The 18,102-nt window shown below is 43.0% G+C and overlaps 1 protein-coding gene across 1 annotated transcript in view; it reads left to right on the top strand.

The window, feature by feature from the left end:
- Positions 1-18,102, top strand: part of wdr18 (WD repeat domain 18) — a 67,863-nt gene that overhangs the window by 47,964 nt on the left and 1,797 nt on the right. The window contains exons 8-9 of the mRNA XM_029121596.2: positions 9,964-10,130; positions 16,570-16,638. Coding sequence (XP_028977429.2) covers positions 9,964-10,130; positions 16,570-16,638 — 236 coding nt within the window. The remainder of the gene's footprint in view (positions 1-9,963; positions 10,131-16,569; positions 16,639-18,102) is intronic.

The raw sequence follows: 18,102 nt of genomic DNA, 5'->3' as shown, positions 1-18,102 counted from the left end.
TCTTTGTTGACATTCACTCCTTTTCTGTCTCCCGTCTCGATCCTTTCTCTGGGTCTTGCTCGGTTCTGTGCAGCTGCCCCACCTGAGGTTTCTCATCATGAAAATGAGCAATTCAATTAAATTCCCTTGTTGGCTAAAATACAAACAGCAGTTGGGCCATAAAGCTGTGATCCTATGAAACAAAAGATGTACTGCAGATGTACTTGTTTGATCTGGGCTTTCATACTCGATAAGCATGTCAATTTAGCACACCACATCAAATGAAAAGCTTGTAAAGCAGAAGACTGCGTCTGCCCCGTGACTTCTGATAATACAGTATTCACTTTCTCATAGCTCATGGATTCATCTTGTTTTCTGCAGAACATGATGACTAAGTAAATAACGATCCAGTGGAAATGTTGCCTGCTGAATCTCACCAGACGGAACCAGAAGATTCCGTATTCCCACTGACGGAACCAGAAGATTCCGTATTCCCACTGACAATTTGTTTGAGAGAGCAGTGTTTTCACTTTTGAAGATTTTGAAAGAATAGTGTCTGCCTTCTGTGGTCAAGGACGTATCGACAACCTGGTCACGATTTGTTATTATGGATATAGACTCTGGCCCCTTCACCTGTAGACTCTTTCACTCAGTTTTATGTTAAATCAAACATAAATTATTCAACAAATGACACTGACTACCAAGATTGTATTTACTGGGGACAATTCAATACAGTTCAATTTCTCATATTATTTTTTAAACAATTTTGCAATATTGTTTTCCTTATTTTAATAGTGAGCCAATGTGTTTTCGGCGCTTCCTTTTTCGGCGCAAAACTTTTCTTGTCGTTCTGCTGCAGGTATATGGTTGTAAGAATTAGGAAAATGAAATTTCTATAGAATCTTAGAATGATATTGCAGTAAAGATAAAATTGCAAGTGCGGACAGAATCACAACAAATGTTGTATTGGCACTTAAGTATCGCATGAATATTGTTGTGACCCCCACCCCCCCTTAAAGTCACCTGTCCAAGCTTTGTAAAGTCCTTGTAATGATTGATAAACAATAGATGTTCTGTTCCATACCCTTCACGTTCCAGTTCACTCCCAGTAACTCATTAATTCTGCTTAGTAATGTTTGTTTTTGCTACACTATGTAAATGAGGACAGTACTTTTAATTAAATTGAAGGTTTGTCAATACTGCTGTCAATATCAGTGAAGCGATGTCTCTTCAATCATTAATAGAAGCAAATTCTTATGTATCCCAAGTGGTTTGTCAATCAGGGAATCGGTAATGCAGCCTCTGTGATCGACCTCTGAGGTTAACCAATGGAATTTAATCTCAGGGGCCCAGGGAGAAGTGTCTGAATGCAACTCCTCAAAGTGACAGGTCAAAGACGAGGGGAGCAGGCTGAGTCAAACAAACGCGCTCAACTGAATAGTTTTGTGTCTATGCTTTCAGAGTGAAATGCCATGCAGAGTTGCAGACTGCATATGGCCATGCCTTTCCTAAGCAAAATTCTCCTTTTGAAAGGGGATTTGGTATGCCATGCGATTTAACGGTTAAGGGTTGCCCGCTATGAGCCCACGTCAGGGGAGCAATAAATCAACACCCACCATGTTCCTTTCCGTTTTAACCTCCCTCCGCTGGCTCTGGCTGCAATCTGGGTGCGCTGATGAGGAATTACAGCTCCCCTCGCTCACTTTTCAATTTAGCTGCTGATGTAAAGATTTTAAGTGGGACCAACGATGAATGCTTTGACAAGCTGGTGACTCTTTTCACCTTTCGTCTTCCTGTAGCCACCCTGATAAGCTGAACTGACAGAGGTTGCCAAGGCCTACTTCCACTACTGTAAGCACGTTAATAGTTTCTGGTTGAGAACATTTTGTAAAAGCTAAGCACTGCTAGGTAAGACCGCTTACACTAAGGTTTTAGGGCTATGTCAATGTAGCATAATGCTATTTAGGATTGTCCGCAACCAAAACATTTATAATTGTCTATTAAAACTGTGGCTTGATTGACATTTTAAAGTGTACACTTTTTATACATTTCTGCATATTTTCCAATAGAGTAGGTTATTAAAGCTATAGTCGTGTGAAAAAGTAAAACGAAACAAAAAATCTTCAAAGCTGGAATCGCCCCTGCTTTTTAAACTAACTTCATGAAGTTTCTTGTAACTGTCTATCAACTGTCTGTCTTTAACATCAACTGGGAGGAATTTTTTGCCTTTACTTTACTGATTTGACAGTGTCATGGTTGAGGGTTGTCTTGAGTAAACAGCCCGCATCAACTGTCCCAGAAGCATTTTGAGAAGACATTCTGTCGTAGGTTTCTTTGCAAGATCCATGTTTGGTCAGACTCCATGTTTTATGGTCTCTTCTCTTTCAAGACAAAAATGGTGCTGGGCATTAAGGTCCAAACAACAACTCCTTTGACTTATCTGTCCAGAGAACATTTTACAGTCCGTAGCACATTGTTGGTTTTGACCCAGGTGTTGTCTGGCCAATGTCTGTCGTGTCTTGATATTCTTTTTTGAGAACAGAAGCTTCTTCCTTTCTGACCTTCCACATAGTCTGGGCTTTGTCCCTAGTGTCTTGTCACCTTATCTCACCTGGCCTTGGATAAGTCTTCTGATGTTGGCCTGTTGTGTCACCACATACTCGTGTGGTTTAGACCAAACAAAGGTTGCCTTGGTCTAATCTTTATTGCAGGCTGGACCCTCCCATTTACTCCGTGTTTTGGTGTACCTGATTAGAAATTTTGCAAGTTCACGTGATTGTAAATGTAGGGGTTCACTAACTTTCTTGCCTAAGGAAATTGCATTTCTGTTTGGTTTAACTGCATATGTAACAGTCTTGTCATGACCACGCCACCCCAGGCTTCAACCAGCCATCCACTGAACACAATGACCACTGTCGCCCACAAATCATCGTTACCGTCGCCCTCAAAAGCTTAGGCTTTAGTGGGAAAAGGAAAACAGCATATATATATATATATATATGTGTATGTATATGTATATGTATATGTATATGTATATGTATATGTATATGTATATGTATATGTATATGTATATGTATATGTATGTATATGTATGTATATGTATGTATATGTATGTATATGTATGTGTATGTATGTATATGTATGTATATATATATGTATATGTATATGTATATGTGTATATGTATATGTATATATGTATATGTGTATATGTATATGTGTATATGTATATGTATATATGTATATGTGTATATGTATATATGTATATATGTATATATGTATATGTATATATGTATATGTATATATGTATATGTATGTGTATATGTATGTGTATATGTATGTGTATATGTATGTGTATGTGTATGTGTGTGTGTGTGTGTGTATGTGTGTGTGTGTGTGTGTGTGTGTGTGTGTGTGTGTGTGTGTGTGTGTACATATATAGATATATATACATATACACATACATATACATATATGTATGTGTGTGTGTATTTGTATACACACACACACAAACAAAATTCAGAGTGGTTTACTTTTTTACATGACTATATAGGTAGCCTATTAAAGGTTTACATGAATTGTTTGGTGAGTAACAGGGCGGTATTGCCCTTTTGTCCAGAAGATATAGTACCCCACTCAGAATTCCCTTGGCGACTTTCCTCAATGAATTTTCAATCATGTAGATGGAAGTGAAGGGGGCCACTGTCCCACTGCCGCGTCTCCAACCAGCCTGGCTCTGTAAAGCCATTGATTTAAACACACAGTCATAAACCTGCACACTGTCTCCATTCCCATAGCCTCTCTTTCACTACCTCTGTGCTTCCCTTCCATTCCTCCCTTTTGTCCCCTTTTTTATTTGTTGAGGTTATTTTGTTTAAATATACTGTGGTAACCAGTTCAAGTGCCGTACATAATTATCTGTATGAAAATGGGTGCATGGTAAAGATTAGAAGTAAAAAATATTAGCAACAAAACATTTTTTTTATTAAAAAACATTTATTATCTTAAATAATCTGTAAATCTTCAATTTAAGTACAAATTGTTAAAGAAACAAAAGCATTAATATATTAAGAACTTTACACAGAAAGTCAAAATTTTTGGTACCACTATTTATGAACCAAATCTAATAAAAATACCTTCCGATATTTCTATTAAACTACAATTTGACGCCTCTTAGCACTTTACTGTTTGGAGGAAAAGGTAGGTTGAGGATAAATAATTAGTTGAGTCATTCAAAAGAATGTGAAGGCCACTTCAGTCTGTTTATTCTTTGGCCATGGCATATGTTTAAGAAGAATCAAGGGGATGCTTCTAGTTAAGAAATGGGACATTGCAGAAAGACAGTTGGTATGTAAGGCATCAAATTCTTAACAAAACATGAAATGCCTGAAGGTTTTGGCATATCTACAAACGGTCTTAGTCATGGCATGTGTTTTGAAAGGGTTTAAAGAGAGATGTTTGTTGAATGGAGAAGCATTGGGAATAGTAGAATATGGTTTACAACAGCCAAGCCCTATAGCGCAATGTTGTTGTGCCAATATCTGACTCAGATTGGTGCGTGTGTTTTTGTGTGCTCGCTTGTGCGCGTGGGCTTGTGTCGTCTGTCTGTGTCTGTCTGTGTCTGTCTGTGTCTGTCTGTGTCTGTCTGTGTCTGTCTGTCTGTGTCTGTGTCTGTCTGTGTCTGTGTCTGTCTGTGTCTGTCTGTGTGTGTCTGTGTGTGTGTCTGTGTGTGTCTGTCGCTGTGTGTGTGTATGTCTGTCTGTGAGTTCCCCGGAGCAGTTTCATCAGGCCTCCGCCTACTGTTCCTTGTCTTTGCCCGCAGCTAACTGATCATGACTATGACTCATTAATAGTGGTTTTGAGGAGTGTTGGTGGCTAGAGCAAAGGAGAAAGCACTGAAGGAAAATAAATAAATTATCTTTGCCGTGGAGACTCAGGGATCTGAATCAATGTGGGAAAATATCCGTCTGGCCCAAATCGATTGTGGTACTACTCTGATTTGTGGAGTACTTGGAGGTCAGTACAGGAGGAGTCAGACGAGGCAAAGGCTTCGCTGGGAAGTTTGATTACTGTGTAAAGGTGAGGATAAGACCCTTCCCCGATCCAATACTGAGATTGTCTGTCTCGGATCCTCTTCAGAGTGTTCGCCAGATACACTACTGGTGTGATCTTTCCTGTTCGCCGCCCCCTGGATGTCACTATGATAAATGCAGGTCACAGACAGCCATCCGTCTATTTGTCCAGGGTTCGATTTCCTCTGGAAATTGTCGTGCTGAACATTCAACATCTATTGGATTTCTCTTCAGCTGGTACAGATTCCATCATATACTGGTGCTGAGCAAGTGCCATACCTCGTGTTGGAAAGGGGACTGAGGTGAGGTTCCTGGTGGTAAAACATGAATACAAAAAATAGGTTGTGGTTATGTCCATGATGATTACTGTTTTGTTACTTTGGGTGATATTGTGTAACCGCCTTAGTTAGGGGGATGTGACAAATGTTTTACTCTTTTTCAGAATATAATCACATTTATGAAAGTGGTTGTACCCGAAAGATTGGTTTGCTTTACCACATACACTCATAATTGCCATTTTGACCAGGAGAAGCCGGCTGGGGTTGTTATACATTTTGGCATTGTTTTGACAGGCATTGAGAAAGTCGATATTCAGAAACGACAGTCCTGAAAGGCTTAACATCCGGCATAAATCCTGGAGCGCTTTCCATTGTGTATTTTATCTGCCCTCCAAAGATTTAGAATGATGTGTGTCAGCGAGTGTACATGCTTCCTCAACAAGATCTCCTCATTCTGCTGCACCACACATTCCTCACTGGTGTTGGTTTTCAGTCTAAGATGCTAACTAGACAGGACCTGTTAATTAGACCGCATGGGCATACCAAGGCAACCTTTGTTTTCATCAAGTTTTCATTTGATCGTGAGTGCTTTGTCTACTCGAAAGCAGCGCTTCAACGCTGAAACCACGGCCAACTACAACGACACATATCCCTACATCAGCATTACATTTTGGGGCTGTATTTTGGCATTTTTGATGAGGCAGGAAGTTAATTTGCATTTCCCTATACAATGCCGTTTGAGGCAACAGGCTGCATTCATCCCCCCCGGTTTTATGATTTTCTTTCTTTTCCGTATCTCTGTCTGACCACCTACTATTTCCCCTTTTTGTGTCTTTGGCTATTATTTCTTATTTCCTGCTTCTTTCTCTCCACACACTCTGTCTAACCTCAGGAAGTTAAATGATGATTTGATATATAAAGGATAGATGGAGACTGATTTTAATATTGCCAAAAATTGTTTCTTCAAAGTTAGAATGGCTGAAAACATTTCCAACAACGTATGATTACTTCTGTACTACAGCCACAAAACACTTCTACATTTTTAAGAGATGAGCATGCCAGATCTTTCATGTGGAATATTTGAACTATTGCCTAGTCTTCAACTTGACAGATCTTTTAGATTAGTCTCCTCTTGCTCTGCACCACAGAAATAATGGATGTATATCGCTCATAGTGTGTTCTCCACTGAGAAGCAGCGCTGATTAATGTTAACAGAATACTGAGGCGAGAGATGTTCCAATTGGATGTTGATGATCTGTTGATAACCTGGTGAAAATAGAGGTATTCAAATGTATTCTTGTGGTGTTCTGTCTTACTCAAAACCCTAATGAATAGTATATTATTTATTTTTAGGTAAGGGCATTAACTTCTATAGGTCCAGTATAGTACCCATGCAAGCAATGGTCACTGTTGTGTACCAGTGGAATTAAATAGGTTTATTAAGGTAACAAGAAAACAAGATGGTCTACCATACACTGTTTCCTAGAAGAGCATACTGTCATGTGAAAAAATTAGGACACCACATTAAATATTCAGTTATTCATTAAGAAATGTTCACATATCGATGTCTAATCTTGTTTTATTTATCTCTGGAAAAGAAAGTGATCTAATTGCAGGTAAACAGCAAAATAAAACATTGTTTTACTCATTAAACAAAAGACATCAACATAAATGCATATTCTAACTGAGGAAAAAGTTAGGACACCCTACCCCCTAATACCTAGTGTTACCCCCTGATACCTAGTGTTACCCCCTGATACCTAGCGTTACCCCCTGATACCTAGCGTTACCCCCTGATACCTAGCGTTACCCCCTGATACCTAGCGTTACCCCCTGATACCTAGCGTTACCCCCTGATACCTAGCGTTACCCCCTGATACCTAGCGTTACCCCCTGATACCTGGCGTTACCCCCTAATACCTGGCGTTACCCCCTTTGGCAGAAATAACTTCAGTGAGACGCTTCTTGTAACCCTCTACCAGTCTCTGACATTGGTCTGAGGAAAGTTTGCCCCACTCCTCAATGCAGAATGCTTTAACCTGTGTGATGTTTGAGGGGTTTCTTGCATGTACAGCCCGTTTCAAGTCACCCCACAGCATCTCAATGGGATTAAGATCTGGGCTTTGACTGGGCCATTCCAGGACTCTCCATTTCTTAGTTTTCAGCCAGTCCTTGGTGGATTTACTGGTATGTTTAGGGTCATTGTCATGTTGCAGTGTCCGCATCAGCTTTCATTTTCTTACAGATGGTCTCACATGTTGCTCAAGCACCCTCTGATACACTGTAGAATTAATGATGGATTCTATGATGGTGAGCTGGCCAGATCCTGCTGCAGCAAAGCATCCCCAAACCATGACATTTACACCTCCATGCTTCACAGTTGTTATGAGGTTATTTTCCTGGAACGCTGTATTTGGTGTGCGTCAAACATATCCTCTGTTCTGGTGTCTAAATAATAAAATTTTAGGCTCATCTGTCCAAAGAACATTATTCCAAAAGTCCTGTTCTTTGTCTACGTTCTCTCTGGCAAACTTCAGTCTGGCCTTAGTGTTTCTCTTGGAGAGTAAAGGTTTCCTCCTTGCACACCTCCCGCGAAGATTCAACTTTTGCAGTCTCTTTCTGATTGTAGAGGCATGCACTTTCACATCAACAGTCGCCAGAGCCTGCTGTAGGTCCCGTGATGACATTTTAGGGTTTTTGGAGACTTCTTTTAGCATCTTGTGGTCTGCTCTCGGGGTGAACTTGCTTGGGCGGCCAGACCTGGGCATGTTGGCAGTTGTTTTGAATGTCCTTCACTTGTACACTATTTTCCGGACAGTGGAATGGCTGATTTCAAACTCTTTTGAGATCTTTTTAAATCCCTTACCGGACTCATAAGCTGCAACAATCTTCTTTCTGAAGGCCTCAGGTCTTTCGATCCCACCATGGTGTTCACTCTCACGTCAACAGTCAGGACTGAGGTTTAAATAGGGCACGCCTCCTTCAAAATGCTGAGTAACAATGTTCTAATCATGTGCACCTGATGTGATACACCTATGTGTGATTTCAGCCATTTTAAGTGGGACAGAATGTGGGGGTGTCTTAATTTATTCCTCACCAGACATTGCATGTTTATTTTATTAGATTTTACAGAAAGTTTTAAAACGTGTTTTCTTTTGTTTTACTTGTTTAGTTATATTACTTGAATCCCTCAGTATTGTTAAAATTTATATTAAATATCCATATGTCTAAATATGTAAAAAAACACGTTTTCATAACTGAATACTGTGTGTACATGATGTTGTGTTACCTTGATACTAATTCACAATAATTGATTGGATGTATTGATTTAATTAATTCTGGTCTTTTCATAATAAATCAACCTGGTCTATCATACTGACTACATATGATCCACTATGGCTTAGGATATTGCTCCTCTATTCGACCCTGGGCTTTTCCCCTCATTTTCTGATGTGAAAGATGTGTTACTGTATGAGCACAATTATTTACTCTGAGATAAGATGGCTGTCTCACCATAGAGAGTCAGAGCCCCCACTGTATTTGAACTCCCTCTATTTGTTTATTGTGAAGTAACGCCCTGTTCGCTTGCACACAGAACACACCTCGCTGACCCCTGCTGGACACCCCTCCCGGTACAGCTGCCAACACCCCGGGAAAAACTGCTCTATCCTATGGGACAGATGGGCAATTTGGATGATTTGATGTCTGCTTGTGGAAGACTGACAGTAATGGACAAATAAAAGATTGTCCTTTGAGTTCAAAAGTTGAACAGCACTAAACTGCAAGTGTTGGCATCGTAAAAAGAAAAAGAAAACTATGTATATATATGAAGGGCAATGGATTTTGTCTGAAAGTTATTCTCGTCGTTTTCGAAAGCCAAGCTCAGCGTTGAATAAGTAATGAATAAGTAACTAAGGAAGGTCAGTGGGGTTTTTAGGCTGACTAGAGATTGCCGGTTCTAGTCCTTGATTCCCCTCTCTATACTTTCATCTTACTCCCTTCAGGCTGTTGAGGTGTGCAGGTCAGTGGTGGGCTGCTGAGATTCCTTAGAAGCCCTTCAACTTTCATGTCAAGGTTCATCATGTAGGCGGCTTGCTGTTTGTATGATTGTAGGAGAAAACTACAAGTCGAAATGCTTTCCGTCTGGTCAGAATGTCTACAGAATGTCATATCTGTTTAATCTGGATCTCTGCAAGATGTCTGTGTGCATCTTGGTTTTTTTATTATTTATTTCAAACCAAGAACTCAAAGCAAAGGGTGAGTGTGTTCTCTAAGCTTTTAATGGGAGATGAGATGTTTTCCGGGTACGTCCTCAGCATCACTGCCACTGTTCAAAGCCTCTTGTAAAACTCTGACCGTGCTTGGGTTCCGGGCGGATGTGAACAGGCTGGGGTAGAAACTGTCTTCGCCAAATAACTGTGCGGGGCACCCTGAGGGTGGTCTCGTTCATTCCCTCTCGTTCATCGCCTCCCTCCCTCCTTTCTTCGGTTCTTCCTGTAATCCTGCTGTGAACTTCCACCGTACCTCACCCGCTCATCTCGGCTTGCTCTACCTTCCACCGTTTCTTAATGCATCTCTCTCCCCCTCTCCCTCCCTCCCACCCCTCCCTCCCTCCCTCCCTCTTCTGACACCAACAGGTCCAGTCACCAATGCTTTTATCATCCCGGCCCCGGCCAACATGTTCCTGCCTGACAGCCGCCCGGGCATCCCCCTGCCCCGCTTCAGCCGCCACCTCAACCCCTCAGAGCAGGGCGAGGGTGTGGAGACGGGAGGGGTTTGTGTGCGCCTGGCCCCCCACACACAGGTGAGGCCCGTTGGCACCTTTCCGCGTGTACGCCACAGAGGGTGAATGTTCTTAAATAAAGACATTTAAAGGGTAGGGAATGAGAGGTTGAGGTACTTATTCAAATTGTTGTCTGTGTTTGTTATAAATAAGCAGGTTGCTAATCACTGATTTCACTGGACAATGACGAGCGCTGCCTGGTCGTCTGTTCACACGTCTGCTGGGACTTTAATCGATGCCTCGCGGGGGGGGTTGGAATTGTAATCATATGTATAAGAAGCGTCTGTATTTGGTTACTGTAGGTAGCTTCTCTTATCGGCTGTAACCACCCACTCCAATTGAACGTGTGCTGTAAGGTGACGAGACAGATGTTTGTGGCACACACAATCCTGACAGTGTCAAAGTCAATTACTCTGGGCTAAATGAAATGGTAATGGAGAGGTCTTTAAATTACCTACGCACCTGCTCGCTGAGTTTCTGCCCTTCACGTACCACTGTGCCTGACCGGTTTTCTTTTCTCTCTCCTGTCTTGCTCTCTCTCTACCTCCCTCCTCTGCTTGTTTTCCGAGGTTGCTTATTTCCGTGGTGGCTAATCTCCCAGCAGCTGGGAGTATTACTGTCTGTTGACAAATGAGCTTTTACCCCACACTCCGAAAGCCAAAGAAACACTGAATGATTAGAACAAATATATTAATGCTAATAGGAATTCCCCCCATAACCCATATTAACGTTGTTCCTCACGGGCACCACAGCACTCTTTCTGATCATGTGCCGCTCAGATAATGCCTCAAACGACTCCCAAGTGATACATTTTGGTTTCTCTGTGAAACGTGGATTGCTGTCTCGTCAGGATGTGGATGTGGGTGTGTGTATTTCTGGGTATGTGTGTGCAAATGTATAATGGGGTCACATAAACACCCACCTACTGTGCTGCAGAGTGGAGAAGTCAGTCCACTGTCTGGAACTGTGGGCCCTGGTGACTTGGCCGCTGATAAACCAGGGGCCAGTCTGTCCCGATCCCAGGCGGGAGGGAGGGAGGGAGGGAGGGAGGGAGGGAAGGCCCATTAGTGAGCTGAGTGCCTGAGGTGAAGTGTCAGGGGAAGGCAGAAGAGATAGAGGACAATGCTGGGGGACTGTCACTTCCAGGGGGGTTCTTCTGGGAGCCGAGGGGCAAGGTTGGTTCTCTGGGGTCCCACTGGTGGGGTGGGGAGACTCCACATCAGGCTAATTGGAAAGCTCCTCTGGGGTGGACGAGAGGGTTCTGAGTTCATGGGAAAATTAAGGGGAACTAGTTGATAACGTAAGTTATCGAAAGTTTTATCAAGCAGCGTTTTGAAGTGCAGAATGTCAGCCAGCAGCTGAATAGTGTCAACAGGCAGGATATCGGCGAAGGTTACCAAGCCATTATCGCCTGCAGTCGGAATACAATGTGTTTGTGCCGATTACAGAGCCACAACTGCAATTAAGGTTTTCCTGGAAAAGCTTGAATAGCAGCGAGTTGAACCCATAATTTTTTTAATTTAAATTGTATTTCATTTTAAAGCTTTGAATTGTGTATTCAGATTATTAAAATGTTATATATTAACCTAACCCCCCCCCCCCCCCCCCCCCCATTTCTCCGTCACCCAAATTTTTTTATAGTATCTACTGCCCTCTCTCATCTCAAACTCCCAATGAATTCGGGAGAGCTAATGATCATGACACGCCTCCTCCTCAGCATCCGTTCCAAGTCTTTCTCCTTTTTTCCACAATGCTCGTCCAAACAGGCAGTTGCGCTGGCAAACCCGTCTTAGGGCCTGTTCTCTCATCCCACAAACTATGTTGGCTTTGCGAGCTTACGCACCGCCTGAGGCAGTCGCCAGGGTGCAGTGAGTCCAGGAAATCCATGCTTCACATGGGGCTTCACAACCGCTAGCAGCACAGACCAGGTTTGAACCTATACTGTATGTCAGCCAGATGCCACAACAGAGCATCTTAGACTGTTGCGCCACCTGGGAAGGCTTCTTTTCAGGTTCTGAATAAATTAGTTTAATTCAATGTTGGGGTGGTTACTGTTATTGCAGTTGTGTGGCTTATTTGTTATGTGTTTTATCTTTCGAGACATCTTAACCTACGGATTGACAATTGTTTCAGCCCAAATTAAGTCTGTCGCAAAAGAGTAATATGTGGGGTATGTGTGGGGTATGTCTCAACTACAGTCCTGCACCATAGTTAATTTGTCTGATTTACTGCAGTGGCATTTGCAGACCATTTTCCAACTCCTGTGCCACATAGTGTGTGCTGAGAAACAGACAGGTGTTGTAAAGGGCTTTTGTGATATGAGTTGAAAAACAAGATGTGCCCTGTCTGAATTAATGTCACATCAGTATGATGCCTTTTGGCCTGTCGACCTCACCCAGCACCAACTACCAATAGAAGAACTGAGAGTGTAATGTTGCCTCAAAACTAATTTACCTTTTTTTAATTACTATGAAAGTCAAAGCCATTATTTTTCCTACAAATGTGTTTGTAACACACTGCCACTTGCTAGAATCTTAATATCACAAGCAGAACTTGTTATACCGAGTTTTAACAGGTCATTAGTTTATGCTTCCGAAGGCCATTTGTATACAAAAATGATGAATGAGTTGTATTCGTTTGTTAGAAAAATTAAAGGTATGCGAGTTGGAACCCAGTAATTATTATCATAAAAACCCCAGACTTATGATGCAGTCTCACATAGTCAAGGTGATTGAATGACATGTGTTAAAGGCAGCCAGGTTAAGCATTTTGTAGAACAAAATAACAGGCCGAGTTTTGGGGCGAGTTTTTCTATCACTTTCTTTTATCTGCGAGCAGGCTACATAGAAATGACACTGTATTAAGTAATTAATGTGTTTTTGTGGCATTCTGATGCTCATGGCCTTTCTAATGTTAAATGCATTTTCTCAAATTCATATTTTTCCTCAAGACCTCCCCGAAACAACTGAATAATGACTGATCTTTCTGATGTGTTCATTTTAATTAGGGATGTAATGATTCACTGATATGCATCAAACCCTGCTTTACAAGATTTAGGAAAAGCCCAACACATCCAAATCTTGTATGAATTGGTCTCAGCCGGTGAGTTCATGAAGGTTTTTACGAACGATTGCAGTTGCCCCTTTGCAGACGTTTTGGTGAATGCTTCCTCTCATTCAGTAGCCTGTGAAACTAAACATGTAAAGACATTTGGCTCTCATTGATCTCAAAGTCTGATAAGCAAAGCTGTTCCGGCCAATAAAGCCTCTCCCTGAATGTATATATTTGTACAGTAACTTCAAAAATGTATTGGCATCCTTCAAGATGTTACAGAAATGTTTTAAACCTATTTTGGGCTGGCTGTGTAATCTGTTGTTTATATGTGTGAATCATTATCATACCTGAGTTACCCAGGAAATTCCACACTTCGGAATGAGTTCGATGTGACGGGGGGGGCAACTATCTAAACATGACATAGTGGACGATGTTTGGGCACCACAGCAACACATTTACAACCAGTGCCCAACCATATTCTAATGAACAAAGATAATCACACAACATAAAATAGTCAAATAATCCTGATGCACTCTTCCTCGTCCCTTCCACTTTGACCTCTCAGAATATTCCGTCAAGGTGGTTGAGCAAAGAAATCACATATTGACTTTCAAGTGCAGGGGCGATGAATACTCACGCAGTCCACAGGATCTCTGAGGGCCTGTACTGCCTGATGCTGTCTTGACGACTAGCGTCTGAAACCACTGCTTTACGCTAATCGGGAATAGCCCCTACCTGTGGGACTTAAGCTTACACCAACCGGGAATAACTCCTACCCGCGGGACTGGAATAACTCCTACCCGCGGGACTGGAGTAACTCCTACCCGCGGGACTGGAGTAACTCCTACCCGCGGTACTGGAGTAACTCCTACCCGCGGGACTGTAGCTTTCACAACTGAACCCTTCTGACATTTCGCCGTATTGTCCACCTACAGGCGCTTCATTGACCTGGACACACTGGACAGTGGAGCCAGAACTCCCACACACTTAGGTCTCAGCTGACGAGGCAGTGAACTGCAGAATGATCGGCTCCGGCACTCTGTAAATCAGGGGAGCGCCACCACGCCCCTCCCTCCGCTCCCCCCCCTTTATTGGACGGGCCCATTAACAGCTGATCGACCTTGCTGTTATTGTGCGGTATATTCATTGTCAGTGCTTTATTGGCATTGTCAAAACCGCATTATGGCAGCAGTGGCCCCCGTCGGGGTCTTCCTTGCTGATCAGTACATGTTGCAGCCTGGGAGGCCCGGTCGCCGTGAACGTTGACCCGGCCGCCGTGAACGTTGACCCGGCCGCCGTGAACGTTGACCCGGCCGCCGTGAACGTTGACCCGGCCGCCGTGAACACATTACCTTTTATTGATAGAGTTGGATTCTGATTCTTGCCATTCTCACACACACAATGAAGCTGCTCTTTTGTAACAAACACAAGACGTCTTACGTATTTCTGTAACTTTCATCATTTATCAGGATGGCCGTGGTGCAGGGTGACGGACACAGGACCCATCAATATATTTAAGCACTTCATTCACATTAGCATGGACATCGAGGCGTGGACATCAGTGTTTTAAGATTTTTTAATATAAAGTCCCCAATACAACAGTGACGTCTGCTAAGTGACTTTAACTTTGCTTCTACGCCGTCTTGGAACATGTTGCAGAAGGACTTGAAATTAGATGATGTCAACGTTTGTACTTTTTTAACTCTCCTATGCACTTATACAAATTTAGCACTTAATGTCATGTTTTGTTAGTTTGTCTTGTCTTACTATGTATGCTGCTTTCTGGGACACAACTTGCTTGAAAGAGAAAATCTAATATAAATGTGACCTTGCTGGTTAAAGTGCATTCCGCTGATGGTTTGCCTCTGAAGCTAAGCACGTTTGGTCCTGGTTGGTGCTTGGATGGACGACCAGATGCTGCTGGAAGTGTTAGCGGGCCATTGGGTGATACTTCCCTCTGATTGGTCCTTAAGCCCCAGAGCAGTGCAGTGTTGATTTTGTCACCTATTGGTCTTAAATATATAGAAAAACATTATATGACTAAATGGGACTGAAAGTCTATAATTTTTGTAATTTTCTTTTTCTGTGAAGTAACACATCTCTTACTTCCCTGATGTTCACAATCAGACAGTCAAATGTACATTAGTCCTACTGTCCAGACTAACAGTAGATTGATAAAAACTAAAATGTCATTGATGACTAAAAAGCTAAATGCACACTGGAGCAGTGATTGGGACGTTCCCATATGTAAGGGGTGCCGTCTTTTGAATGGGATGTTAAATGGGTGTATCATCACTGTCATCACTTAAGATCTTAGGGGGCCTGATTGTGAGAGTTGGGGTGTTAACCCCGATGTCAGGGCCACATTGCCTGTCTGGCATGGCTACCAAATCAACCCCAGCTTGTAATTGGTGCTTTCTCCCCCTGTAACTATTCTCCAAAGTGTTGCTGTAAATGAGTGTTCTCTGGTAAGGTAACAGTAAATAATACATATTTATTTATGATATTTCTGTTTAGGTGGACATTTTTATGTTTGCATTTATTTTGAGGCATGAAAAGCTGACTCAAATGGAATGTGGTGAATTTCAAAAGTCTTCCATGGTAGGATTTCCCATAGTATCCTCTGATTAAGCTGTCAGGGGGAGGTGGACCCAATTCCAATCGCCAATCTCCTCTACCAATCAATTATCCCTTTCTGGGTCAAGAAGGAGTGAGGTCAAAGAGAAGACTAAGTTCTACCCAATGAGAGAACACCACAGACCTATTGGGGCCCAAGGTTACTTTGGCTGTGTTCAGACTGGCGACCCAATTCTGGTCCAAGCACAACCATCACCAACGCCACTCTGGGCTTGGGTTGTAATGAGTCCTGAACAGGTCCATTGTTTGAAGTCGCACCTGTAATGCCATGGCCATATCTATGCATTTCGCAAATGTTTGCAATACTTTAAGACTGCTGATATTAGCTAATAACACTTAGTTATTTATCATGACCTCAAAATCAGCTTAGCCAGTGAATTTCCATGTCTGTTCACATACCTGCGTGGGTATCACGGGCTGAGGCAGGACCGGCGGTTCTGTGTACTCCATGGGCCAGTCTACTGACCGCTACAAACAGCTTTGAAGAGAGGAGGGGAGATGGTGTGTAATTATGCAGTTAGCCGGTTTGCTTTTAAAACAATGCCGAAGTGCAATATAATTGGTCTGGTCCACAAAGCAACCACTCATTGGAGTACTGATTTAGATTATTCTTTATAGGACAGGGCCGGGGGCAAAGGCAGGGAGTGGAGAAACGTATATTTTCTAAATGACACATTCACACCACAAGCTTGTCACTCAGCAGCTGTTAGATACGACTGAGGACAGGGTCTGTTCTCCTGGTCTGACTGTTTCTTGTCTGTCTTCCTAGACCCAGAAGGAGACCTATTTGGAGAAAGCAGACAAACTCTACTCTCTCATGAGTGCCGTAACAGACAAGGTGAGTGTGCCGAATGTACACCTGTCATTATGCAGCACAGTGCTGGAATGTGGTGTCCATCCTGCTCGTACTTCCTTAGAAAAGAACGTGTCATCCGGATATCAACACTGAATTGAGCAGGCTTGTCCGTTTATTACAACTCAACAGGTTGTAACGGGCTGGTTGTCATGTCAGAGACTACACACTTCAAGACCTCACCAGTGTTTCAGATGTTGTGGGAACCTCAGAGGCCGAAGACAAAAGCAGGATCCGGGTTCAATTTCTAGATTTTCTGACTGGAAAAATGTCTTCTTGTCCGGGAAAATCCATGTGTGTTGGGTATGAGGTGCTCAGAGGTCACTTGCAAATGATGAGATCCACTGTACCTGCTGTTACTGTCTCTGGGAAAGCATTGATCTTAAACCCTTTGCAGTTTAGGAGTAAAGGCAACGTTTTGGAATGGAAATTCAAATGGCAGATTAATCAAAGGGTTCTGCTCTGCTGGGCCTGTATGTTGGTTTGGATTAGATCACAGTAAAGTCCCTGTCCTGACAGCCACAGCAACTGCCTTCCCTGTCCAGTCACAGGCCACTGTCCTTCCCTGTCCAGTCACAGGCCACTGTCCTTCCCTGTCCAGTCACAGGCCACTGTCCTTCCCTGTCCAGTCACAGGCCACTGTCCGTCTGGTTGCTTCTTCCCAGGCCACTTGCTCCATCTTCCCCCGCCCACACTTTGCCAGTGAAGGTCAGTTGGATGACCCTCACCTGTGTAGACTCAAAATGTCCTCCTCGCTTTTATGGCAAAGCCATTTTATCAGAGGTGTGGAGGATATTCTGGTTGAAAATGGCTGCCGTGGAACACCCCTGGGGGGTGCTGTACATTGTCAGTGGATTTATGTAACGCTTAGAGTCTGTGGAAGCTTTCCATTGGTTTTACCCTAATCAATTATTTAATTGGCATTGCACCTGACCGTCGTGAGGAGTCTCTTCACCCTGTTCTCAAGGGCATGTGTGCTGGGTGCAGCCATGCTTTCATCTAATCGTATGTGTCAGTAATGATTGTTTTGATGTGGAGGGATTTGCAAGCCAACTAAACAAGGAGGTCTCCAGGGTCACTTCATCCCGGAGCTTGGGGATCTGTTGACGAGTCAACCTCTCGGCTTCACGAGTACCCTTAAATAGATTCGTCTCCCGTCCAGAAAAGGGCGATCGCCCCTCGCCTGCTTCCACGGGCCAGCCCAAAGCCCCCCAGCGTGGCTTGTTCTGCACCAGGAAAATGGCAGGCTTGTAAACAAATGCAAGACAGTAGAGTCCTCCTTTTTTATCTGCTTTTTAATCTGGGTAGGAAATGGAACAATGTGCATTGCCGTCAGCCAAAGGCTGCCTGCGCTGCGAAATCAGCAAATGTCAATATTGGCCTCTGAGATTAGGGAGGTTTTTTTTCAAACGGTGCTCCTCACCCCAGGCCTTTCCGCTCACCGCCCCA

This window comes from Esox lucius, chromosome 8, assembly GCF_011004845.1.
Source record: "Esox lucius isolate fEsoLuc1 chromosome 8, fEsoLuc1.pri, whole genome shotgun sequence".
NCBI classification, from domain to species: Eukaryota; Metazoa; Chordata; class Actinopteri; order Esociformes; family Esocidae; genus Esox; species Esox lucius.
This window is presented reverse-complemented; position numbering and strand designations above follow the sequence as displayed.